The 27,940-nt window shown below is 43.2% G+C and overlaps 1 protein-coding gene and 3 non-coding genes across 5 annotated transcripts in view; 1 reads left to right on the forward strand and 3 right to left on the reverse strand.

The window, feature by feature from the left end:
• Positions 1 to 13,254: 13,254 nt before the first annotated feature.
• m1ap (meiosis 1 associated protein) overlaps positions 13,255 to 27,940 on the forward strand; it is a 30,314-nt gene continuing 15,628 nt past the window's right edge. For both annotated transcript variants that reach the window (XM_056443035.1, XM_056443036.1), the window contains exons 1-4: positions 13,255 to 13,411; positions 15,238 to 15,501; positions 15,603 to 15,800; positions 18,211 to 18,382. In XM_056443035.1, the coding sequence (XP_056299010.1) occupies positions 15,238 to 15,501; positions 15,603 to 15,800; positions 18,211 to 18,382 (634 nt within the window). In that variant the 5' untranslated portion in view covers positions 13,255 to 13,411. The remainder of the gene's footprint in view (positions 13,412 to 15,237; positions 15,502 to 15,602; positions 15,801 to 18,210; positions 18,383 to 27,940) is intronic.
• Positions 16,077 to 16,148, reverse strand: trnaa-cgc (transfer RNA alanine (anticodon CGC)). The gene has a single exon. It is a non-coding gene; the product is annotated as a tRNA-Ala (tRNA).
• trnaa-ugc (transfer RNA alanine (anticodon UGC)) lies at positions 22,367 to 22,438 on the reverse strand. Its single transcript has one exon. It is a non-coding gene; the product is annotated as a tRNA-Ala (tRNA).
• Positions 24,589 to 24,660, reverse strand: trnaa-ugc (transfer RNA alanine (anticodon UGC)). The gene has a single exon. It is a non-coding gene; the product is annotated as a tRNA-Ala (tRNA).

Here is a 27,940-nt window from a genome sequence, read left to right on the forward strand (position 1 = left end):
CAGTTATTAAAGCAAATAAACATGTAGCAAACCATATTTTATCATAGATTTGGATGCATATCTACCAGTTCATGCAGCCTTTTTCAGAATAACTGCAAATAAACAGAATTTTTTGTCACAGACACTCAAAGTGACACTCAAAGTGTTTTTTCTCGTGACCACCCAGAGGGTTTTCTCTCTGCAGGGATGCACTCTGGACCCTCAGAGAAAGACATTAAATACCTGGGTCGTATTTCTGCATTCTCTGCGCTCATAGAGGCCGTGTGACTGTGATTGTTTGTAGCACTTTAAGAGCTGTGGTGCTTTTTATTTTGCATGCGCCTCAATGAGAGGAAAAGCTGATTATCATAGAAATGAACATGTACGGAAAGCTCATTACATAAAGTGCCTCCTCCGTTTTCTGTTCGTCGGCAGGATGTGCCAGTGTGTACGCGCTCCCGCTTCTCCATTATCATGCTTCATTTTTCATATGTTTTTCTGGCTTAACCTTGTTTTACGTCTCATGCCTGTCCCACTTTATACCGCCTGACTTTTATTTCTCTTTTGTTCTGCTAAGGTAATCTCATTTCAGTGTGATGAGGCTCTCCTCCGAGTCGTTATCTTGAGTTTCCGCGGTGCTTTTTGTCAGAAGGGAGAACGACGACCGGAGTGTTGTTGTTCTTTATTGCCCCAAAGCTGGAGCACACTCACACACACACACACACACTCAAGTAGATAAGAAACCATCATTTTAGGATGTCTCACCATTATGCAGTGTGTGTGTGTGTGTGTGTGTGACATTGTGTACCAGGTCAGTAAATGGAGCCACCGGAGCGAGACTGATTGCTAATTATTGCATTGAATGTTGGCGGCGTGTGGAGAGAGGATGAGATACTATGCAGAGGGCTGTCGTGTATATGACACACACACACACACACGCTCATACACTCAAAACACGCATGCACACACACTCTATTGGTACACGCAGGTACAACAGGAAGCAACATGAATACAGTTTTGGACAGTTCCTTTGTGAATGTGAGGTGATAAAACAAAACGTGAACTTTAATTCCCTGCGAGGAACTTTTAAGTGGTTAACAGTCTCAATTAAATAGCGATGCCTCCATATGAGTCACATAACGAGACAATCAGCAAGAATATTGGATTGGATGTTCTTTATAGTAATTCTTGCGACCAGGACTCGGTCAGACCCTACTGCAGTAAAATGAGACCACGCTTTTCCACAAAGGTCCTTATCATACTTTCAATTTTCAACAACGTCGCTCTTTTGCAAATGTGCAGTCCATAGTTGTGAGATACGACAAACAGTTGGTTGTTGACCCCTTTGACAGCCCCTAGAAACGCTTTCCTTGTTGCTAGGCAGAGACAGGAAGCAGGTATGGCCAGACGAGACCTCTCCTCGACCTTCTTCCTGTTTGTTGAGGGAAGGTGAGGAGGAAGTTGAGTTAATTATTTTTGCTTGCTACCCGTCTTAGACACAACAATTAGTGTGGGAAATCTCAAAATGGACAGCAGGCCGAGGTCAACTTCAAAAGTGCATCCTGTCAAGGAATAAAGGTTTTGTTATCAAATAGCCGATTTTGCATGTAAGTGTTACCAAAGAGAGAAAAATGACTCAATTATTTGGCTTAACATTTCACATGAGCTGCCATATTATAGAGGGTGATTCCATCGATAAAAAAGGGACAGAATGTGTACAAAAGGAATCTCTAAATCAATGTCATAGACACCGGTGGCACATGATAGCTATTACAGTCAAAAGCCGAAATGATGTCTTTAGCTAAATAAATCAGACATCTTTGTTGCATAAGAGTATATATAAGTAAGTAATGAATAAAATATCACATAATAATCAGTCACTTGGGCTGTAATCATAGATGTGCATTAGATTGGACCTTGTGTTCTCTTTACTCTGGAGGCAAAGGAAACCAACAGCGTTGTGGTATTCAGCACACAACTACAGAATCTCTACTGGGAGTAGTCATGAGAAATGTCATTTTTTGTGAATGTTTCACAAATCTACAGATCCTTGCACATTTATACGACACGGCTGATAAATCGAATGTGGCTCTGCAATTATCCAGAGGTTCACATCACTGATTAGAGCTTCTTACTGAAATTACATTCTGAAGCAGCTATCAGCCTCTCCGTGACTTTATCAGGCTGCTATTGATGAGATGCTCAAGTTCTTTAAAAAAATTTGAATACAAAATGGAAAGTAATTTTGTGTTTTTTTATTACGAGGTCAAATCAACAAACTTGCTTCAATACTTGGTTGATGACTGATGTGCTTCAATCAGGACGCAGCCAGTCATAAAGAGGAGGGGTTTATCACGGACGGACAGGAAACAGGACGGACTACATATATCTTTAAGTTGCACATGTACACAAAGTTGCATGAACTATTGACATAGTCATATTCTGCCTTAAAACACGTATCATATGAACTCTTTTCATCTCACGGAGTTAGGGAAGGAAAAAGACTGTGTTTGTTGGAAAGTGGTTTGATCTGTCTCCACATGACAGAAATAAATGTCCACACACATAAAAATCAACATTATACAGTGGGTACGGAAAGTATTCAGACCCCTTTAAAATGTTCACTCTTTCATTGCAGCCATTTGCTAAAATAAAAAAAGTTCATTTTATTTCTCATTAATGAACACTCAGCACCCCATCTTGACAGAAAAAAACAGAAATGTAGAAATGTTTGCAAATTTCTTAAAAAAGAAAAACTGAAATATCACATGGTCATGAGTATTCAGACCCTTTGCTGTGACACTCATATTCTCTCTAGATACTCGCTCTAGTTCAGCTTCTGCTGGACCCCAATGAGACCTAAAGTTTCCGTATGTGAGCACCATGAGATAAATCAGTGTGTGTTCACTGAGAAAGGTAAAGTCGATCACAGAGCGAGAAGACGATACAGGAAGTCCGACCGAATCTAAAAGACACGGTTCTGATGCAGCCTGATGATTATCGAGAGATAACACACACTCATATGCACTCACTGATTTCTGCTTTGTAATGAAGACAAAGTGCCCCATTAGTTCCCCATTAATAACTTGAACTTCTTGTTCAATCAACTTATTATGTCCACTATTAATTTTTTTGTTCCTATAGCAACGGACCTATTGAACCACTCAGCACTTGATTAACAGAGTGTGCACAACAATGTTCTCCATTATGATGTAATCCATCCACTGTTAATCAGCAGACAGAAAATGAAGACAGAGACACATTCATAGACACAAAGAAGCTTCTTCGGTTACCCATCTTTCTCTCTTTCTCACGTTATTTCTAATCAAGTATTTTTAGTGTTTAGGTTTTTGTAGTATTCTGTTACGAACCTGTTTGAGTTCAAGCTCAGATAAGTCCTTATCTTTTTGCAGAAATCCCAATGTGTTCGCTGGGATGTTGGCAAAAGAAACCTGCTTACTGAGGCATGTGAGCATGTGCAGGTGTCTGGTGACTGTCTGTGTGAGTAGGTTAGTACTTTGACTCAAGTAATCTGAATATTAGTGAGAAAAACTAGCATGTTGTTCTTCTTCCACAACTTGAGATAAGATGAATGAGCCAGGTCCTGAGGGGTGGGTTGGGGAGGACGGTTTGCACATGGGCAAAGGACCCAGGATGTTTTTGTCATTTCGGCCATAAAAGCACGTTAGTTATTGTGAGTGCAAAAGATATTATGAAATGTTATCGAAGTAAACATGTCTTGTTTCGTGCTTCCATCAGCTAATGTCAAACATTATTTGTCTTCTACTTTGCGAACAATAACGAAGTCCTGTGAGTTGATTAGACTTATTATCAGGAGATAACTTTCAGGGTTTCTGTCATAACACCCAGTTGAAAATCACGAAATATATCTTATATATAATTAACATAAATATATTTTCCTAAAAAATAAATAAATGGAACTCAAGTCCTATCATGACACACACCTGGCTCTTCCACACAAGCTAATGAGTGATGAGTGTGGAGAGTTCAAAATAAAAAAAATCACTAGAGTTGGTTATTATCGCTTCACACTCACGCTGCATATTTCAGTCCTTGCAGCTCAATTTGCATCCGTACCAAAGAGGCCAAGGCATTCAGCTCTTTCTATTTTGAGATGGCTAAGCGCCTACAGCCTAGTTTTTCTCTTTGGATGGAGCGGTGTTTAGCAAAAGCAATTAGGCAAACTCACTAGCCCAGTCAGCGATTGCATTGAATGTAATCCCACATTGAGAAATTGGGCAGATTTTCTACCTTCCTGTCTCCATTCAACACGTTTTTTCTTCATTCCCCATTTCTCTCTTTTGAAGGAAATGACAGAAAGAGTGATTAACTGCTAAAATATGCCTGTCGGCCCCCCCGCACACACACACACACACACACACACACGTACAGTGTGACACACACAACAACTCAAATTCATCCTTCATGTTTAATGTGAATAGTGCAGTTTGGAGAGCCACATTTCCATCACAACAGGTCTAAGGATTAGGGTGAAGAACTGTCAATTGTCAGAGCACCTAGATTCAGAAGAGCACTTAAGAGTGAAGGGAAGAAGCCGAGGAAGGGGGTGGAAATAAAGAACGTCGGGTCGGTTTGAAGGATCAATGGACCAACAGAGGAATGGGTAATGATCCCGCTGAAGATCCCTTCACTCCCACGTCCCTACTCATTGTGAGTCACAATATGGATATGAGGTTAATAACTCAAATGTAGACGTATGGGAAAGATGATTAATTAAATGAGAAGTGCAGAGGATTTTTTAAAAATAGAACAGAGCTAATCCCCAAAAAACATCCAAAACAGTCCACCAGCTGCAGCTTTCACTCCTGTCTTTGGTCTCTGGTTCTTCATTTTTTATCTGCATTAAACGTCTTTGTGTATTTATTATGTTCTGTCTTTGCTTGTCTTTTTTTTTGTATTTTAACAACCACTGCAAAAGGAGTTTCCATTGTGGTGACAGTTATGTAATAATGAAGACAATTATGTGAAGTAACGTGAAAACACGAGAGAGAAAAAAGGTTCCAGGTTGAAAAATAGTGACGCTTTAACGATGAGGCCATTTTTTGACTTGTAACATTGCTTTAACGTTGACTGTGAAACATGTGGCAGCAATACCACTTATAGATGTGTCCTAAAAGGGACTGGGGCAGGAGGGTGGAAGATAGAAGGAGTACAATATGGCACTCTGACTCCAAACACAAAATGACCATGAGGAATTCTCCAGTGCAGAAGTAATTTTAGAGATGCTACATAAAGCTGGAGGGTGGTTAAAGGGACAGTTTGACACTTTGACATTTCTACTTTCTCTTGCTTCACTTCTTTCAACGACAGAAGGATCGCCTCCCATGGACACGGCTGTCTGTCATTCGGCATATTCTTCTCTGTGAGGATCGGCTTGGAACAATGTTGGCCCGGGTGGATAAGGCTTCCCTCCAATTAGCGGAGTACTTGAGCTCCCTCCGAAGCTATCAGCCGTTCATGTTCATCGCGAAACATCTGCTGCATTTCGACGAGAACGAATGAATACGCCGCTTTTGAAAAATCCACGTCCATTAACAGAGGAAAGCGCATGTAGCTCCCGAGAGTAGCACCAAAACATGTAGTGTAGGATTTAAGATGCAGAGTTTATGAGCTCATCAGGCCGTGGCACACAGTGGGTATTATTTTTTCAAAAGACACGTACGTGACGAGAATCTTAAATCATGATCAACGGGAAAAACAAAGATGGGTGAATATGTTAACAACCCCCCATCCCCCGGGGGACAAAATGGCCTCTATGACTGAGACCTGATCATTATACAGCCCTGAGGAACACAGTGAGCTGACGGAGACACACGGAGACACACGGAGACAGCGGTGACATCGTCACCAGGATGTACTCCGCTCTGATGTCAAGACTTCCCCTCATACACACTGGGACGAGAGAGAGAGAGAGAGAGAGCGGTGACAGGTGCAATGAATGTACCACCTCCAAACTGCCCTTGGATACAAAATGGAGTGGCAACAGTGAGACCTAGAGTACTTTTTCTGTAACGTTTGCCCGTTTACAAAGGAAATGTATACCCACGCCTAAAGTCATTAACATGTCAGACCACCAGCTGGCACAATATATCGTCTATGCTGCCCTTCTCTGATTGTGGGAAGGAGAGCCATGGGAACAGAGAGCAACAACAGAGCGGATTGTTGTTGGAGAGCCGCGTCACGCATCGGCAGAGCCGCCATGTAGCGCCGGACCTGTTCCTGTATGTAAGGTCCCTCGGCAGGGATAAGCAGGAAGTGCTTCCTGACGTATGGCAAGAGGACACAAAGGAGGCCAATGTCCATGCGACAGCAGAATGTTCCAACGCATGCTGAACGTCGGAGCTAAAAACGTGTTTTTGCACTTGGACCAAAGTCGACAGGAACAACTTGAACATCTTGAGGGCCAATAAAGAGATCTAGAATCTTCAAAGACTCGAAACATTTATAACTAGAATGGGCACTCGGTAGAGCGCATGCCTTCGCATATCACAAGATTGGGCATTGAATTATGAACATTTTGGCATTAGTTGCATGCCAATTGGATAAAAATTGACCGCGCTATGGTAAAAAAAAGAGTTTGACCTTTCCATGACCTTGACCTTGACCTTTGACCCGATTGATCCCAAAATCTAATCAAATGGTCCCCGGATAATAACCAATCATCCCACCAAATGTCATGCGATTCAAGAACATTTTGACCTGTTCATGACCTTTGACCTTGACCTTTGACCCGATCGATCCCAAAATCTAATCAACTGGTCCCCCGATAATAACCAATCATCCCACCAAATTTCATGCGATTCGGTTCAATACTTTTTGAGTTCTGCGAATAACACGCATACAAATAAATAAATACACGGCGATCAAAACATAACCTTCCGCATTTTCAATGCGAAGGTAATGAGGCTTGTCTTATGTACAGATGCCTTGGTCTCGCATTTTAGAAATGTCAGACCAATATCTCTTACGCTTGTTGTTTTCCCACCGGAGGACTGCAGTGGGATCTTCAAAGTGTCCCAGTTGTGAGCGCTTCAACAAACAGCAAATAGAGGAAGCTTCGGGGACACCGCAATCTGGTTATATAATGATGATAATGATAAAATACGTCATAATACTAAACTGATTCATCCGGACCAGAATGACGTCATCTACCTCCCGGCGTTAGCCCTGGAGACGTGGACCTTTGGTCCGAGATGAGTTCACGAGGACTCCCTCTGGATGTTCCTCCGGAGAGCATCACCACTGTGCATGTGGAGCATTAGGAACACTGACTTATTGATGAGGCCGCGGTCACAAGACCATCAGGAGCTTCTGTTGTTTGGTACACAATCTGATTCCTCTGGTATTTTCTCACGCTGCTGGACGCAAAGCCTCACGCCGAGACGACACGGGCCTTTTGACGGTGTTTTGGCGATGTGGTGCGGGTCGGGAGAGAATCTGGCTATTGCCGAGTATCAGTTGCACATTCATGAGCAAATATAAGGGAGTGGCGCCAACGTCTCCTGTTTCTCCCCCTCTCTGAAAGCAGAGTGGCTGAAAGTCTACATCTATCATCTCATTAGAGAGGGGAGTGTCCCCAGGCTTTCAATCACAAATTAGATTGCCAATTGATATGTAATGGATCATTGAATTTAGCGGCACTTGAACGGTATCAGTTACACGCACACCGAGTAAGACAGGAGCAGAGTTGCAGAATTCAATTCTCTTGCAGATGTCTCTCAGCTGCCAAAATGCATGGTGAGAAAGAAAGAAAGGATAAATAAATGCTAACGTGGTGTGTTTGTCGTTTGCAGTTGAGCAGGTAATGTACAGCGGATCTATCCGAGCAGAGTGAACCATCACGGAAAAGTTGCAGGCCGGCAAAACAAGAAAAATAGCTGACGGACGCTATCGAGCGCTGGAAGACACCGACGACCTCCAATGAGATAAAAAACATCCTCATGGTAACATGAGCTCTGGATCAGGAAAGAAATGGATCGTTCTGTTGTCTGGGTATCATCCAAGCCAATTTGATTACGGAGCAGAACATTACCTACATTACCTCCAACTTTTACATTTATGAAACACAAAGGTAACAGTTTATAGGTTTGGCATGACAACTGTTATCGGATGCTGAAGCTCTCTTTAAGGAAGACATACTCCATGTCACAGAAAGCTGAGCTCTACCTTTACACCATTAAGTCATAAAGGCTCTGCAGCCATGCTTTGAATGTAAAACACTCCCATCAAGGTAACTCTACTCTGTACTGGAGCAGAAAACACAACCACAGTAAACAGGTTAGACAGTACACACACACACACACACACACACACACACACACACACACATTCCAATGACGCCATTCTCCCACCGGGATTAGTACAAACACTTTAAATATTAATCCTTCCATTGCGAAGCCAAAAACAAACACAAACTTCCTAAAGCCTCGTCTTTCCCCTCCGACACAAACAGATTCTCTGAAACAGGAGGATTGGATCTGAAACGGGTCTCGTGTGGATAAAAGAACAGCGTGGTTTGTCCCAGTGTGTCCTCTTGAGCCCCAGCAGATTGACACATCACACATTTTCATTTCTTAGTACTCACACCTCCAAAAAAGGTTCAAACGCTTTAGCTGCCCTGAGTTAGCGTTGCTAGTTTCTGATTCCTCAGAGGTATCTACTCAAATGTGAAGTTAAATGGGAGAATTTCCAGTTCAGCGTTAGATAGTTAGCATTTCCTCCTCAATGCCTTCAGGTGGTTTAGGTTAATCTCATTTTCACTTGTGTTTTACATGTGGAGTAGTAGCTACTCTATGGTAGAGATCATTTCAGACGTTTTCATATTCTCATCGCAGCTGCTGTAGCTGTCCTCTGACATGAGACGCCAGAGTGGCGAGCGCTTTCCTCTCCTGTCTCTCTTGTCATTAAGTAATATATTGTAGTTTCAACATCACAAAAAAATCAACAATGTGTCATCCCGTGTTGCGAGATTTGATCCAACCCCGGTTTACAAATCCAAGCAAGCAGAGACCTGCTGTAGTTCAGTGGAGGTCTGGCCTGGTGTGTGAGAGATGTGCTAATTATGTGCAACATGTTTATTTCTTAACCAGCTTGTTAAAAAACAAAAACACAACAATGTCTTGATGACAAGCTAAAACTGGATATACTCTTATTTGGCCTTCTTGCCAAGAGTTAGAGGAGTTATAGAGGAATGGTACCACCAATGTCGGTATGGAAAATATGCACTTAATGCCAGCAGCCGCTTAGCTTAGTTTAGCACAAAGACTGGAAACAGGGGGAAACAGCTAGCCTGGCCCTTTCGTATATATTTGCTCTGTCTGTTGTACAATACATCTTTTTATACTTTGTTTTTGTACGGATTAAACACAAAATGTTGGACTATTCCTTTGTAAACTATATATTATATGCAAGCATGCATTAGGGATTAAAGAGTAAATTATGATGTGAGTTTAGAACAAATTCAGATGTAGTAGGAGTGTGTTCGCAGAAAAATAATGAGATTGGACGCAGCACCATTGTTCACTCATTAAATGAAAAGTTGTGAAACCAAGTTTTCGCCTGCTATCTGCTTCCATTGGAACCTCTTCAATTAAAACTGAGGCTGTACTGAGGGGATTTTCTAATTTCATGCTCCTGTGCCCATTTGAGCAAATTAAACTAAAATTCCTCAAGGCAGCAAACAACTTAACACAACCGACTTCACAGTCACTTCACCTTAGTCACAGTGAATAAAACCCTGCGCAAAAGTAAAAGTCAAAATGGCGCAGGAGCCACACTTGAATGAAAAATAAATCAACTAGTGTACAAAATAAGTACTGAAACTACTTGGGAAAACTTTCCCTCAATCCCCCAGAGTGAATCGAAAAGGCATGGCGGATTAGAACACTGTGGCAAAGCTCCTATTGACCTAGAAGTATGTTGTGTTCATCACAACTAAATCAGGAAGCATGTGTGTATTTGCAAGTGTGTGTCTGTGCATAAGAGCGATTAAGCTCCAATCATATCGCTGCACCTAATCCCTTTACATGGACCATCCTATTTGAGAGTGAAAGCTCGACATCCTTCTCAGTGGAAGATCCTCACAGTGACATCGATGCATTGCAGTGTTAGTCTCATGCACAGCATGTACATTATTGAGGAAAATAGAGCACTGACATGCAGGTGGGTGGGATGTAGCCCAGCGGAGGAGTACGAGTAAAGTAAAAGAAAGAAAGAGGAAGCGAGGGAACAGGTGTTGACATGATAAACTTTTTAACTAGGGATGAGCAAGGAAGGAAGGAAGGAAAGAAGGAAAGGAGGCATGTTGGAGGATTGCCGGTACCCGTAGGAATCTGATTTGGGGAAGAAAAGTTGCCAAAGCCACCGCCGCATAACCAAAAACACACCTCTTAAACCCCGACTGTCAAACTGTGTTTGTCTCCTGTTAAGATAAAAATGAAATATTCATTCATGTTGTGTTCTATTTTTATTCACCCAGTAAAATATATACCGCGGAGTACAATCTGACAAGGCTTGGTTGCTGATTTATTCTCATTCATTCATTTTGAAGTCATGTTCAAGCAGGGGCCTGAGCCAGAGGCCTGGGGTTCCCGAGGTCCTCGGTGACACAAGTTAGGACTCCCACTGGGCACACATTCATCTGGAAATGAGTTCACCAGGTACAGAGATTTGCCAGAATGTTTTCTTTTATTGTCTATCTCACCTAAACATACACACACACCTCATCATTTCTTCATGTCAATCTCATACACCCTGACACAGGATAATGTTAGAGAGAGAAAATGGGATTTCACAACCTCTCCTTCACCGAAGCCTTTTTACAGACCACAGCATTTTACAAAATGCACGCACACACTCACACACATTCACCAAAAACTATTGATTATACCTCCATGGCTTGAAAGGTCTCACAAAAATACACATCCACCCACACACGCACACACCAACACACTGACACGCCCGCACTGACTTCCAGAAAGCACTCGAGCCGAGCACACCAACCATGAGGAGCACATTTCCACATCACTCCTCCGTTCTGTTCCTGGCTTCCAGCACTTGGCATCTCATTCATCTTTTCCTCTATTCATTTAAAAATGATGAATAGAAAATGAACACATGGAAAGAGAGCAGGACAAGAAGGAAATGTTTCAAAACGTTTACAAAAAAACAATGCAACATGATGCAAAACATCGAGAGAGAAGCAGTCGGATACTTGTGGTGGAAGTTTGTTCTATCTATGCATTTGTTTTTTCTCTTTGCAGATGCTCAAGACCTCCTTGTGTTAACAAACACATACTTGTAAATGACAACTTGAGTATTGCTCACTTATGTTATCTGTCCAAATCAGTCAGTCCATAAAATGTCAGAACATTGGAAAATATGTCAAGGTGATTCACTTTACTGTAATGTAAGACAAGGAAAAGGCAGAAACATCTCACATAAGAGAAGCTGGAAGAGGTTAATTGGCAGCTTTAATGTAAAGATGTTTCATACACATTTGTATATATATAAATTATATATATATATATATACATTATATATATATATATATATATAAAACATATATGTGGTAGAAATAAAATGTATAGAAACACGTGTATTATTTATTGGGAGGGGGATCTAAAATGAAGAAATAATAAAAATTAAATATATATTTTATTTATTATTTTTTTCATAATATATATATGATAAAAGTATTAGCATTTTTTTTTTTAAAGTTAAAAAACAGTGTTCAGCCTCAGTTGTTTCTTACTCAGTCAGTGCTCCGTACTACTCTCGAGAGGCTTTCTTTAAACCCTCGGCTCGCACTCGACCTGCAATTACACCACATGCACTGTAGGGGGCCATTGGCCCCTGGAGGCCAATGTCGCCGCTGCATGCTCCCTATAGCCATGCTCGCAGGTAGGACTCGGGCTCCGATGCCGTTGCCTGAACCCTGGATACCTCCCGTGGGTATGTATGTACAGGCCCTCCTGAGCAGCGACAAACTGACACCCTGGCTGAACTACAATATGACAATATGTTCCAGGGCTATTTATAGTAGTGCAAGGAACCACCGTTCTCAGTCACGGTGCAAATATTTGAATTTTCTTTTTAATTTTCGTTTGTTTGTTGATGTGTGATATATTCCAGAGCTCACGGTCAATTCACAGGAACCGTCCGCACATTTCCCAATGCTTTAGTTTGAAAGTTATTTGCTTTTTGATGTGGCTGAGTTGGCTACCCCGGAGCATTGTGGGTAATGGTAAGGTCCACTCGGATTAGGGCTTTGTACCGAAGTACTGTTAGGATGATTTTGACCTTTTTTGGTGTTACTTTAATTCCACCTGTACTGCAGCAGTGAAGAGAAATGAGTTGCAGTGCTGTTTCCAGCCACACCGACACGCCGTCGGACCGGTAGCTTCTGAAACGGCCGTGAACAGGTGGCCCTTTGAACACCGACTGAAAATCCGCCATCTTGGATCCACGCGACGCAGCTCCTGGCTGCCAAAGGACCTGATTACACATCGCTGTCTGTTCAATGCACGATGTATTGTAACGTCTCGGACGTTATGGCACTGATGACACGGAGACGGGACGACGTTATTAATCCTCACTTTATTGGGCATCCACCAACACAGACAGCGGGCTCCTCAGCTCAGCATCTCGAACGTCAACAACAACGGTTCCCGTCAACCACCCTTAACTCCCGTTTTCCGACAGGTTAACCCCGCCTCCCATCTACTCCGCCAATCACAGGCACGCCCCCTCGACCAGCACGCACGGTGCCACACTGTGATTGACAGCCACTTCACAGGGTCGCTACAGTATTATTATTTGTTATTAGACATTATGATATATAATAATTCATATATTATGTCACCCAATGTTTATGTAGTATACTGTTATTAGATATAGTATATATAATACATCTATTATTACATATATATATATAAAAAATGTATATATATATATTCATATACATTAATTTATATACATATGTTTATATATATATACATAATAAATGTCAAGATAATGTATAATGATATATTACTTAACAGTAGTCAGCCTGATACCCTGTAAAATTGACCACAAATCTATTTTTATTTCGCAGTAACGTTAATAGATGGAAGGAAACGGTACATTATATTTTAACGGTATGAGTGATTCATCTCACTAATAGACAATCTTTGTCTGGGCCCACCGAGCAGAGGCTCGAGACAGAAGCTGCTCGAGACTTTATTTACAGTTTACAGCTACTCGGCCCACTTGTTGCTGCTGCTAGCTGGGACTCTGTCCGGTTAGCTATTAATCCAGCTGGCAGTTCACGGTTATTGATTTCATATTCACTTCCTTTACATAACTGTTCCAGCAGAAGGGAGCTGACGACGAGAAACATAACCCAGCTACGGTAAAGTCTCAAGTTATCTCATGCTAGCTAGATTCAGCTAATAAGTAATGACGTCATCTGAGTGAATCCAATCGGACCGGATGTTCGTTATATTTAGATTTTAAACCACCGGAGAGTTACAAGTGTGTTATAACCTCTTTTATTTGTTGCTGTTATGCTTGTTTTCATTCACTTTAGACGCACTGTGATCAACTTTCATCGGCCATATTTATGCTAACACAACTCACCACGCACCCTAGCTAGTGCCGTGTAGTGTGTGTGTGTGTGTGTGTGGGGGGGGGGGGGATCACAGAGCGTGGGACATTTTTCAACCGACTACAGGTGACAAACAGAAGCTCCATCATTCATTGGACTGAATCTGATTGGTAGCTTGTATTTAGAGTGGCTGAAAGGATGATGCGATATTTAAAGGTGGGAGGGTGTGTGATGTGTGAGGAGGGTGAGGACTGAACTCGACTTAGAAGAGGAGAAGTGATTCAGGGAAAGATGAGAAAGTTGGGTGTCTTCTTTAACTGCCTAAAAGGGTACACATGCTGTCAGTCAGAGGAAAAGGCAAGCAAAATCCATCTCGGGATGACCCAAATTGTCCAATATCATGTATATTGATTATATTCTCTGCGCAACGTGTGAAATTACAAAAAAGCCCGCTGTATGTTTGATGAAATTGTTCGAGTGCCTTGTCTCATCTCACTCACTGATGTGTGGACGTGAAACGACTAATTGTCCTGATGCTTTTCAGAGTGAGGGGACCATCGATGTTGCTAAACATGGGGTTTCCCTGCAGTAATGAGGATGATGCTAATCACCAGACTCAGAAAGACAGATTCACTCTGACAGACGGTCCATAATGGCGGGGCTTCAGATGGTGTGGTGGACTGTGAGGGGGTTTCCCTTCTCCGTCCCGCTGGCCACATCCGACATGTTGCATGACTGACTTTTGCCGTTTGACAGACACACAGATGGGCCACTTCCATCTGATGATGCGTGGGAAGCAGTTTATTTTTTTCTCCTGATAAATATGGATTAGGTTTAGGGTTTATCAAAGACATGTCTATAAAACACTTAGCTAAAATGGAATTGAGATTTCTTTTTTGATATAACACGAGACTTTCTTCAGTGCTCTGAACATGCTTTATTCTGTCCATTTTCTTTCTAATTCTGTAATGACCGATTTTCCTCCACGGGAACTATTAGAGTTTCTGTTTCTCGTTGCATCATCCATGTCTCAGACTTTTGACAGCACTGCTGCCAGTGGACTGAAATGTCTCAAATGTTCCAGACGACTTTAAATTATGAACGACTTGTTCAACGACTTGTTTATTCACCCCAAAGTTTAGACCTGCCGGGGGGGAACTTGACCACTTTTCTTTTTCTTCTACCAGGATGACAACAAATATGTAGTCTGCTCTGCATCGTTCCACTCAAAACTTTCTGGCCTCAGCTGCCTTTCGGTCATTACAAAACCTACTTTAATCGTCACTTTTTCACATTAGCATTCTCAGAAGTCGGGGAACGCCTGTAACCTAGATAGTTACATAATTCCCCTTGTTCATTATGTCTATTTATGTTCTATTTACAGTGGGGCTTACTCTTCATGGTGATGACTAAAGGCTCATGTGCTTTAATGTTGTTGTCTGCTTGGGCGGATTATCATGACAGGGCAATGGTTTCCTATTATGTTAATGTTTTTGGATCATTTTGGGAACCCATAAAAAGGCAACCCTAAAGGTAGAATAGATCATGTACATCAACAATGTTCCCTCCAGAAGATGTTGTTATGCTGCCCTCTATTGAACACAGTGTTGTTTTCCGCTTGTTGCTTTAAGATGTCCATGGACAACAGAAAGAGGCCAGCGGGTTCCTCCAACTCCGGCAACCTGGTGTACTGGTCCTCCTCGTTTCCGCGGCAACCAGCCAGGGTCCTGATCGTGGAGGCGCTGCCACCCTGGTGGTCGGAGACCTGTCCCGTGCTCTGTGATGCTCTGGATAACTTCCTGTCCCTGGCCTGTAGTCTGGATGGACCCTGTAGGATCCCACTACTCAGCCTGTACGCCATCAGCCGGCAGCAGGAGTGTCTACTGCCTTTTGTGGTAGGATGGATGAAGGCGGAAGAGTTTCTCAGGCATGCTCCCTTTGTTGCTTTCTGTTACCCATTGGATTCCTGTCCTTCGCATTTTCTCTGCACTTTCAGCAGGTCCGTGGCAACCTGGCCCGCCTGCGCTCCTGCGTGGAGGAGCTGAGGACTCTTCCAGGTGAAGGCTGCATCAGAGGAGCAGCCAGAGGAGGCGAGCTGCTGCGTCAGGCAGTGCTGGACAGTCTGCAGCAGTTTAAACAGTACATCAGACATACCAGCACTGGCAGCCAGGCCAGCAACAATATATCTGTGGAGGTCAGCACAGTAAGAGCCTCGATATGAACAACAAGAAACGTGTTTACTAAAGTCACACGTTAAAATAGGCGTTGTTTTTGCATTGAGGTATCACTGTAATGGGTATTTACATATTTGCAAAGAACATACTGATCTACAGTCTCTTCTACACATTCATGTAAATAGGCTAGCAGCTTTTACTTTTCATTTACGTGTAATGTAGCGGACAACGTTCATATAACAACACGCTTTAAACTAATTTATCAGCAACAGTTTGTTGCACAGTGCCGCAAGAAGTGGAGATGCTAGGGATTGAACCCAGGACCTCATACATGCGCAGCACACGCTCTACCACTGAGCTACATCCCCTTCTACTGATGACGTCAGCCTCAAAGACAAAAGAAATATGATCAGCTTGGTTCAGTGTTTTTGTTGTCATTAATTTCCATATTTGTATGTTTCTGTCTCCAGGTGCATTATGAAGGTGCGTCTCTCTGCTGCAGACTGAATAGATCCCCTTTTGATAGTCAAGCCTTGCGCTTCTTGCTAATGTGGAGGAAAAGGCTCCACTTTTCTCTGTTAAAGGAGGTCCCTTCAGGTCCAATTCAGTGTATTTAGCAACCACAAAAGCATATTGAAATAGAAGTCAAATTTGCATTTTAAAAGCTTAACAGAATTCTCTGTTGACAGTCCACTTATATCAGGCAGCCCACTTAAAACCAGCTCATGTACATTTCTAATGCATTAAATGGGCTCTACTCCTCTGCTGCAGTCGTGTGTCTCGGAAGAGTTGTAAAAAGCGACACCCAGATGGCTTCAGTATTTTTCAGAGCCTTCCAGTCAGAGTATTTTCTCCTATCAGCGATCACATTTCAGTGGAATCATGAGAGTGCACACAGTATTTAAACCCTAGTTTATGATAATATCGTCTCCCGTCCTGTCGAGTTTGTTTCCACTGGTTCGGTACGTCGTTTCATCGTGACTGGATGGAATTTTTTAATCGATAAAAGGTCAAAGCTGTCACTTGGATGCGCTCCCATTTACAAGAACTATTTATTCCTTTGGGCTAATCTGCATGGGCATCAAAACTCAATATAGACACAAATGCGGCATTTCAGATGTCAGCAAATGAGCGTTTACCGGGAAATGAATATTAGCTGACATTATGGAAAGCATCTCATTTGTTCCCTCTGAATGTTGAACATATGGGGAGCCAACTGAGCATTGAGTCTGTTTCTGTCTGTCTTCTTCAATTTGAACAACAAGTCCTCTGGATACAAGGCTCCGGGCTGAAGACAAGGAGTTCTCAAATCCAACCGGCTTTACTAGGACACTCTGGAGAGATGATCACACTAAGACCCACTGTTTCTGACAGCAGCCGATATGAATAGCACCCATTAGGGGCCAGAGAGACACTAAACAGAGACTTGGCCCTGTGTGGTGTGTACGTGTGTGTGTGTTTCTGTTCCAATTATACACTGTTTTTCATGAACATATTCTGTATGTCTCTCTCATTCATGTGTCTTCAGCAGCAGGAAGCAGAGAGCAGAACCCATCGAGGTCCCATTATAATCATCGCTCACTGCTGCTGTTAATGTAATTCAGTCGGGAGCTCAACATCAGCCTAATATTAGTTTATCTGTGTTCCCCCCATTAGGCACGTAATAGACGGAGAAAACTTATTCCGTCTCTTCCCGTCATCAGGCACAGAGAAGACTTATTTCAAAATGTCTTTGGCACAAATCTAATGCACAGATCCTCATTATGGAGAAATGAATGGATTAGTGAAACACATTTGACAGAGCATTACGAGAAGTTCATTCATGACGCCGAATCGTGTGAGATAATGACCGTTGAGTTATGAGGAAACATTGAGATTATGGATCACAGATGGCGGTTGGAGCTGAGGTTTTGAGTTGTGTCTCTGAGACATGATGGTATGCCGCTCTTCAGTTCGGGCGGAGTTTGCTTTGTGGGTACGAGAACAGCGGTTGTGAAATCATGTGTTTGATTTAGTAACAGTAATTCACTGGCTGTCATAATTGGCCCTGAAGTACAGCAGAAACTTACCCAGAATGCCTCATAAAGGCCGCTGTCGCAACCCAGACGTTGTATTTTGGGAAAGAGTTGGTAGGCGGAGCAGCTGTGTGGCTTAATAATAGCTAAATGAAAAGTGATTGAAATCTTTCATTGTTGTGAGGAGCTTTTTTTCTCTCGTTTCTTCCATCTGACGGGAGAAGAGAGCGTCTGAATTAAACACATTTTCTAGAAATTCCAAATACAATTCGAGTATGCTTGTTTGCACAATATGAAGGCGGAGACGCGATGAAACGTACTGTTTCTGTTTCGGGGTCGCACACTGTGTGAAAATGTTCCCCTCGTGTCCCTCCAGTCCTTTTTTTGTCGCTGAGGCCTCCCGCTGTGTTCACAGGTTACCGTGGTGACCAGTCAGCCGGGGCGGGGTGTCGTTCGCCATCTGGAGGCGGGGCTGAAAGGCGCCGACCTGGTGTCGCTGAAGCGGCTGCTGGTGGTTCAGATCTGCAGCGCGGCAGACTGGGGCCAAGACAACCACTCACCTGAAGCCGGGCACGCTGAGACTGACGGTGGGAAACACACACAAACACACACAGAGTCAAACAGCGTGAGGTCTGCTCTCTATTTCATTTACTCCCTCTCACTTTCCACATTCAGGAATAGAAAGTGAGAGAAAAGACACGCAGGGAGGGGAGAGGGAGACAAATGGGAGCACGTATAAGAGAGAGGAGGTGAAACACAAGCAGGGGAGCCTTTCTTGTGAAAATGTCGATGCACCGTGTGAAATATTCATTCCGTGGTGATAAACAGTTTGTCTCGGTGGAGAAAGCCGCCACAGTGGCTGCCACTTTGTTTTCTCGGGAGACATGATACTGAGACGTCGTGAGTTTTTTCTCACCTGACACAGTTACGTCAGTTATGCAATGGGGCTTCTCATTGTGTCTTCTCCACATCATACCCACTGGGGTGAGATGGGGTCTTATTTGTCCCAGTTGTCCCCATCGAACCGGCCGTTGTTCCCCCTTTGGATTCAGTCTTGGTTCGGAGTGGCCTTTCCGAAGCAGAGCCGGTTGTTGAATGAATCTGCTGTTAAAGGGGGTGTCACCTGTGAATGGCACCCATCAATAGAAGTCCTGTCAAGGACCACAATGGAAATTGGTCCTGAGCTCTGTGGTGTTGAGCCCACATGTAAATCTTGTTGTTTTTATCGTCAACAAATCGAAATGAAATCAGAGAACATGGAAACAGAACGACCACACGGGTGTGGAGGACATGTTGTGTTGTTAAAAGCAGAAGGTATCCAGTTTCCTGAAGCTTTACCAGATAATTACAGGAACAAGTTTGACACAATTATGTTTTTTCTTCCTCTATTAATATATATATATATATATGTTTTTATAGTTGAAATCACTTTTGTTAAATGGCTCTGTAACGGCTCTTTCCGTTACCCTGTGAGTCTCGGACATAACAGAAGCAGCAACACTGTTTTTGTGGTTCACAAAACCCTTTTATTCATATAAAACACTTGAGATGTGTTATACCTACCGACCGACCGACCAAGCTCTCGCCTCCTGCTCCTCAGTCACTACTGCTCCTTTATGGGGACAGAAACACACACATCTGAACCCCAGCTGGGGCTGATTAACGATTAACCCCAGCCGGGGCCGATTAGATCTGGTCCCGGCGCCTAAACACACCCTGCTCTCCCAGGTGCTCAGCTCATGCCCGGAGCGAGGCTGCTCTGTTATGATCATTTTAGTGGGTAGAAAAGTATTTCGAACAGAATCATGAAGCGCCGTGTTCCTGCAGCAGCTCCTTGACTTCAAATCCTTTGGTATGCATCGCACTCATCGATCCATATGAGTGATGCTCATTGCTGTCTCTCTCCGGTGTCTAATGAAAAAGACGATTCAATCGAGCAAAGAAATGTTAGGAATGGATCCCGTGAGACGGCGTAATGCCGTTAGTTACCACAGGCCGATGATCGCGAGGCCTCCGGCCTTAAAGCCCGTTGTGATGCCACCGGGACTAAATCCCTGCGTTCCTCCACACACCGTGTCTCCGAGTGTTTATGGCACCGAGTGAAACATTATAGTCTGTATACTCCAGCTGACACGCTCTCCATTATGTCGACGCCGGCGGTTACCGTTGGCGCCCCACGTGAAGCTGCTTTATTAAAGATGCTTCTTTCCACAGCGGAGAGAACAACCAGAACGTCTTCACACGCAAGCGTGCAGACGGCTTAGAGCACGGCTCCTGATACCGGGTCGGTTGTATACAAATGCCGGCTGTTTCTGAGCCCACCGTGAAACCGAATTTTCTGACTCAAATCGGTTTTCTCATGAAGAGAAAATGTTTGACCTCAAAGACTTAGAAGCATAAATCCCCAACACACTTTACGTGAAGAACGTTTGTCCTGAACGGCATTTCAGTCCGCGACATTACTCACACACAACGTTTCTGGATGAGGTTCTGGGAGAACATGGAAAAGGGAACGAGGTCAGCGCTGCTTCGTTGGCCTCAGAGTTCATCTGGCTGAAAACCGACGCAGGCTTTAATCAAAGATAAGAAGTTTGAGCGTGAAATCTACTCGGACTTCGACCTAATGCCCCAACGCCCTCGTGACAGTTCGACGGGATGTTTGTGAAACAGGACTGGCACGACCCTGATGGGCCTTGGAGCACGACTTGACTGATTGTTCAGTTTCGAAAACAGACGTGAGACTAATACGCCAAATCAAATACGCAAAAGATTTAGGAAGCCGTGTTTATTCTGGGAATACTCTGGAATCTGGGCGCGTTGTGGAATCTTAATCGTCTCTGTGTGTCTCTGTGAGAGAGAGCGAATACGTCTCACCAGACTATTTATTTTAGCTGTGTGTGTGTGTGTGTGTGTGTGTGTGTGTCCTTGGAGTGCAGTATATCATAGGAAGTGGGTGGAATAACCATTTTTCAATTTGTACCAAAGTGAGTCAAGGAGCTTAAAACAAAATTATTTCTCTCTCTCTCTGTCTCTGATCGTCAGTCATTTATCTCAAGAAAAGTGTTTTAGAACAAAGAAGGGTTATGCTATAAGTGTGTGTGTGTGTGTGTGTTTGCAGTTGAGCTTCAGGGCGAGGACAGGCTTTGTGTCAACGACCTCTCAAGTACAGCAGTGTGTGAGTGTGTGAGTGTTAGTGAGTGTGTGTGTGTGTGTGTGTGTGTGTGTGTGTGTGAGTGTCTAAAGGCCAACGCCTCGATAAGCATCCTGTTTTTGTTGAAACTCACCCAGAGGATCCTTGAAGCCCCGGGCCGTGAGCTCCAGGGAGAGGAGACAGACGCCATTTGTTGAGATGTAAATGTAATCGCATCTTGTCCTCTGAACTACAAAGCTGCATTGAATGAAACACATTAAAGTTGTGCACTCTTTCGTAGATGCATCGTTGGATATATTGCATTTAAACACTGACGATGTATTAACCGCAAACTTTATTAACCATAATAAACATGAACTATTACTATTTCTGAGGAGAAGCATCTTTTCTCCCGGCTGCTGTAGCTGTAGCTGTAGCATGTCTCCCCTCCGCATTTCCTGTCCGTTTACCCACTTTCTGCTAAAACAAGTATGTGTAACTGCATGTAGACGCATCATAACAGACTGTCATGTCATAAAGTCGGACAGATAATTGCTGTTGGAGATGAAACACAAGTGCTGTATGAGCGCTCGCTCCTTTACACTGGCCATTCCCTGGGCGTGGCACCTCCGCACTGGAGTCTTTCTTTTATCACTCCTCGTGATGACATTTGGGGCAGTTTTTGTGAAAGAAGAGGAAACAATGCAGATACAAACGAGCCAAACGAGACTGCTAGGAAGTTCACCGGTTCATCGGTCAAGCGTTTGGAACAAACAGCTGCTTCATCTCGTTCCCGTTCGGTGTCGTTTTCTCATGCAGCCTCGAGACGTCGCTCTCCACGTCGCGCACACGCCTCACAAGGCTTATATTTACTCCCGAGGCCAAATCGTGAGTTCTAAAAGGAAACGTGTGTTTTGGGAGTAACACGTGTTATTGTTTTGCATAGTCTTCGTCAGAACTAGAGTTCTGGAGCAGCTTCAGTGATATATTACGACTGTCTCCCGTGAACCTTTCTCCCCTCGGCTGCTTCTCTCCATATATCTCTCAGAGCTGCTTTGCTTGACTTGGTCAAAGCCTGTTGAGCGGATCATTACATGTTTAAACTAGAACGGGCACTCGGTAGAGCGCATACCTTCGCATATCACAAGATTGGGCATTGAATTATGAACATGTTGGCATTAGTTGCATGCCAATTGGATACAAATTGACCGCGCTATGGTAAAAAGAAGATTTTGACCTTTCCATGACCTTGACCTTTGACCCGATCGATCCCAAAATCTAATCAAATGGTCCCCGGATAATAACCAATCATCCCACCAAATTTCCTGCGATTCGGTTTAAAACATTTTGAGTTATGCGAGGAACACGCATACAAATAAATAAATAAATACACGGCAATCAAAACGTAACCTTCCGCATTTTCAATGCGAAGGTAATTAAATGGAGATGCTGGGGATCGAATCCAAGACCTCATACATGCAAAGCATGCGCTCTACCACTGAGCTACATCCCCCGTGAAAATAAATGTAAAAGTACAATATTTACGTTTCTTCAATATATAAGTGAGCACACTATTTATCTCCCTGTCTCTGTCGGCCCGTGTTTGACACCAGGAAGGAAAGTGGGTATAAAAAGCCTGTGAAAAGGTGCTGTGCTTTGCATCTTTGTAGTCGCAGCCAAATATGCTGGAAGGTGAGGGAAGAAGAATGACAGACAAAACGTCGGCGGCACCTGGTGAGCCAGCTGAATACACCCAAAAGTAGCAGTGGTGTGCACATAGCTGTTTGATTTGGGATTTATGTATTTGACCTTTCAGTCGAACCATTGTTGCCAGAAGCTCCTCACACGACGCTGGTTGATGGACATATGGGTAAAATATACATATCTCGGTTTGTTTATGTTCGCCAGGTGTGGTCAGTGTAGTTTTCCTTGTATTTCTTTGTATTTTCTCGGAGTGCAGATATTGTATTAATCCACTGTCCATTACTTCAGTTTGATATCGACGCTGATAGTAAGTATTCATATGTCACACAATAGCTTCTTTACAGTATGTCACATACAGCAGAACGCATCTGTTCTGAATGAATGTACCCTTGTTGGAAACTGCAGTCTATAAATGGTGCGCGTCAATGTCAGTAAATCACTGACGGAGTTTGCATATGAATGAAATTGTTCCATCATCAGAAATAGACATTTCCACTGAGAAGCCTGACTAGTGCATTTCTTGTTCATATCTGAAGTATCTGGATAGGATACTGGGCTGCTGTAGGCTTGAAGAACCACCAACCCTTCACGCCACGGTGCTTTTGAACTCCTGTAACGGGATGTGACGGCAATCCTCCACAGAAAATGTCATTTGTTATTTTCTTAATGACAGGGGGCTACTGTCTCAGGAAAGGATTCAGAGAGGTTCCTCTGCTGCTGCTGTTTTCACCAGAGAGCGTTTCAAAATATCTCATTTCTGATGCCGTATGAGCATGATGTGGATCGTGGGGATTCTGTTGAATCGGAATCGCATCAACAAGTAACTGCGTGCCGGGTGTATCCTAGTATTTTCTTTTAATGCTGAAATGTTTCCATCCATGTCGTCTTCTTCTTCTTCGCGCCTTTGTGGGTTCATTCCCACGTTTCTCAATGCATCACCGCCATCAGTTAGTTGATCAGCAGAACAGTGTGACTCCAAAAGCAGAGACAAACAAAACGGGACCGGCTCATAAATAAACAACTCCACAGAGCTGTCAGCTATTGGGAGGAAAAACACTCTGGTTTGTTTCTATGTCTTTCCCCGTCACAGTCGTCTTGGGCCGAGAGAGTCAGACTATAGAGATACTAGAGGTCAGAGGTTACCTTTAAGTGTTCTATGCAGTGTACTCACAGAGTATGAAGAGACACATTCAACAAGCTTTACAGCTCCATTGCCCCCTCATCTTCATTGGCGCCGTCAAGACTGTTTATTATCAGGCAACTGTTGCACGTCAAAATCTGGCTCCACGCGCACTGACTCACGGACTTTGACGACAGCAAAGTGAGCGAGGGTTTAGTTCTGTCCCACCGTCAACCCGTCGAGTGTTTGAGGGATCTCTCACAGACGTTTTGAGCCCCATGTGAACCCTTTCCGGAAGTCCCCATTTCTGCAGACATTGCCTCACCCACATACTAATTATATACTTCAAAAACATTATTAAAGGGATAATGCTGTACGGTTTTTGTTCAGAAAAACATGCAAGATTCATATTATTACCTTCGCATAGAAAATGCGGAAGGTTATGTTTTGATCGCCGTGCATTTATTTATTTATTTGTATGCGTGTTACTCGCATAACTCAAAAAGTATTAAACCGAATCGCATGAAATTTGGTGGGATGATTGGTTATTATCCGGGGACCATTTGATTAGATTTTGGGATCGATCGGGTCAAAGGTCAAGGTCATGAAAAGGTCAACATCTTCTTTTTACCATAGCACGGTCAATTTATATCCAATTGGCATGCAACTAATGCCAAAATGTTCATAATTCAATGCCCAATCTTGTGATATGCGAAGGTATGCGCTCTACCGAGTGCCCGTTCTAGTTTTGAAATGCATTGCATTTGAATTTCATTTTTAGGTGTCGCAGATGTTCACAGCAAAGTGGCGTCATATCTCGAGGTTACCGCTGCAGTAGGTGGAGATACTGGGGATCGAAGCCAGGACCTCATACATGCAAAGCAGGCGCTCCACCACTGAGCTACATCCCCTGGACTTCCTCACAAATGTCTTTCGTTCTAAAACGTTCAGACGGTTGCCTCACGCGTCTCGGTGACGAACAGGACAATGTGCTCGGTGAGAAAACCAATGTTTACCAAAACTTTTAATAATTCATCCGAATCGCCAATAAATTGAAAGCTAATCCCGTTTGAGGCTCAAACACTCGAGAGCGTGGACGAGTAGGTTTAGAGAAGAATTGGCCAGATGTGCCTTTCCTGTTGGACACGTGCCCGTGTTCACTGCTTAACCCCCCCCCCCCCCCACACACACACACACACACATGCACACTACATGTGCCTCTGCAGACATATTTTGTGCACCATTGTCTATATTTGTTTTTATTTTGATATTCAAATCTGTAGGTAAATAGGTGCGCTCGCATGTGTGTTTTGTCTCGTGGCTTACAACAAGGTGCAGCGTTATGAAAATGCATGTGACGCATCCTTCTAGAAACTCCCTGTAAATCCCTTTTTCTAGTGCAGATTCTGCGTCGTCATCCTCCTCTTTTGACAGGCATTCATTCAAAAAGTTTGAGTCTCGCGTCACTTTTTCAAAGCTTTTATTCCATTCCAATACCCCGTTTGCAAATGTTTCTCAAAGTGACCACAGTCATTCCATCCACGTGTGTATAATCCCATAATCCAGGTTTCGAGTGACAGACCTTATTCTGTTGTTTATTTTGGTATTGGCTTTGGGGGTTGTCTTTTATCCCGTCATTAATCTGTCCTCCACCCATCCACCCATCGGTCTCACATCAATAACCTCCTTTCTTGCTTCTCTACTCGCTCCGAGCTCAGAGGTGAACATTAGTTTCTCTCATGCAAACAAGTGTCTCTTTGTCTGTTCACAATTACAGTTTTTATCCGTCAGTCAAAGAATTCCACTTGGAGGATTTGTCGGGGACTTTCCTGCCGCGTTACGTTCCTGATTGTCAGGAGAATAATGTAGAGGCTATTACAGATGCTCAAAATGGCTGTGAATTCATATTTGAAAGCACAAATACAAATATTATGAATGCCTGTGTTTGAAATTAAATTGAAAATCAAACAATTGTTTTTAGACCACATTACTGAAATATAAATGTTGCTAATCTCGTCATTTTTGGAGCTAGAGGTAGCGGCAGTCTAAAAGTATCTTGGACAAACTGACACCCCATCAGCAATTCTTGGAGCCGTCTCTCAATAGAAAAGGATTACAGCCCATTATATCTCCCCTAATCCTGAGCCTCTCTTTGCAATCTCTCTCTCCCTCCTCTCTCTCTCTCTCTCTCAAACTGCCCACAGCCCTCTCTCTGCGTTGTCCCCTCCACTTTTATCTTGTCTTTTCCTATCTCCCCGTCCGGTGTGTACGACGAGAGATAAGTAGCTTTTACAAGGGACGGATGACAGCTGTGGTGAAAAGAATAAAGGGAGTGTGTGTGTCAGCGAGGCGGAGCATGTGTGTGTGTGTGTTCTTGTAATTGAGCGTGCATGTGTTTGTTTTTCCGATCGTAAACTCTTGTGTCCTACGACAAATAAATGAGTGACTTCTGAGTGTCTCTCTGCGCCTCTCCTTCACTCTATGTGTGTGTGTGTGTGTGTGTGTATGCGTGTGTGTGTGTGTGTGTGTCTTTTCTTTGAATCATTCCGTGCTTCACAGGATCTCTGCCTCGCTCCATCAAAGCGTAACAGAGAGACGAGAGGCCTTTTTTCTTTTCCATTTTTTCCCCTCTTTCCTTCACTTCTTAATGACTTTCTCCTCCTCCGCTTGACTTTTACTCTTTTCCTTCGTCTCTTTTTAAGGAAGAGCAACCCTCTGCTATGTTTTTGACTCCAGCTCCCTCTCCTCCCTCGCACTTTGTAGATGTTCTGTGAAGTATCCCATTTCCTCTCTGCTTTTATCTCGTTAGGAATATATATATATTAGGGCTGTCAGCGTTAACGCGTTAATCTATGCGATTAATTTGGCCGCGTTAACGCACTAAAATATTTTAACGCAATTAAACGCAGTTTTTTTTTTTTTTTTTTTTTTAAACCGCGGCAGTACGGTTTGACACTGTTTCCGTTTTTAAAACAATCATTTCTCCGCGAAAATAAGGAGCAGAAATCAGTTTTAACTCGTGGATGAATCAGTCGGGTTTCCTCCTGCTCTCCTTCCTCCGTCTCCCCCTCTGATACACAGAGGAGAGCGGGCGACGTGTCGGGTGACGACGCGGCGGAAGACTCGACACCACAAACCTTCAACGTGATTGGTCAATCCGTTTGTCTGTCAACATTTCGGGGAAAAACAACCAATGAACACTCAGTAAATCACAAGGACCTCCCACCTCACAGGTGAGGCTCATTTAGCAGCCTGTCAGTCAGAGAACCAGAGGACACGGCGCGAGGACAATGAGGCTCATTTCAGAGCTGAGATTGTTCTGGAATGTTTGATGTATAACACGTGGGGTGTGTCACACATGCAAAAGACTTTAAACGTTGAATTTAATTTATTTTGTAAAATGTATAAAATGCCCCCAGCCTCCAGAGGGTTAACGTGACATATGTGAATGTCAGTCAGTTACCAAGGCCACTGGTTCTGCTGCTGTTCAATGTTAAAGATGACAGGACCAATGGGGTCTCAATATACTTTTTTTTTTTAACTAATCTGATGTTTCACTGAAGAAACAATTTATCATCCACGATATTAAATACCTCGCTGGCACTGTATAGGTAGGAGCCTCTTTGAAAACACAGCTCTGTGTGAAGTTTTGTCTTTAAAAAGAATGAACTTTTAACTTTGAACTTTTAATTGCGATTAATCGCGATTAATCGCGATTAATTAATCGCAATTTCAAAATGTGCGATTAATTAGTTAATTTTTTTTAATCGATTGACAGCCCTAATATATATATATTACCACTGATTCATGATGTATTTATTGTCCTCTTCAACCTCTACCACTTGTATCACAATGGAGTTAAGTAATAATCTGAGCAGACCCATTTCTACAAAACAACAATACACTGCGGGGGAGCCTGTTTTTATATTCTATATACTCCACATCACACCACAGTTGAATATGTTGCCACGGCCGGGGGTGTTCTGTATGGTGTAATCATGTTAACTGTCCCGCTGCCGGCGGTCCTGAGATCGTTTTTAACTTTTGCGGCTGCCACCGTGAAGACGCGGCGCTCTGTTTGTCTGGAATTGTTTCCCGTCTCCTTATTTGCCTCCTGCAGAACATTGAAGCCGTTTCCACACCCCACACAGCGGCGCTTGGATCAGCGTACATCCCCGCAAAATCCATTTT

Source organism: Pseudoliparis swirei, chromosome 21 (assembly GCF_029220125.1).
Source record: "Pseudoliparis swirei isolate HS2019 ecotype Mariana Trench chromosome 21, NWPU_hadal_v1, whole genome shotgun sequence".
NCBI classification, from domain to species: domain Eukaryota; kingdom Metazoa; phylum Chordata; class Actinopteri; order Perciformes; family Liparidae; genus Pseudoliparis; species Pseudoliparis swirei.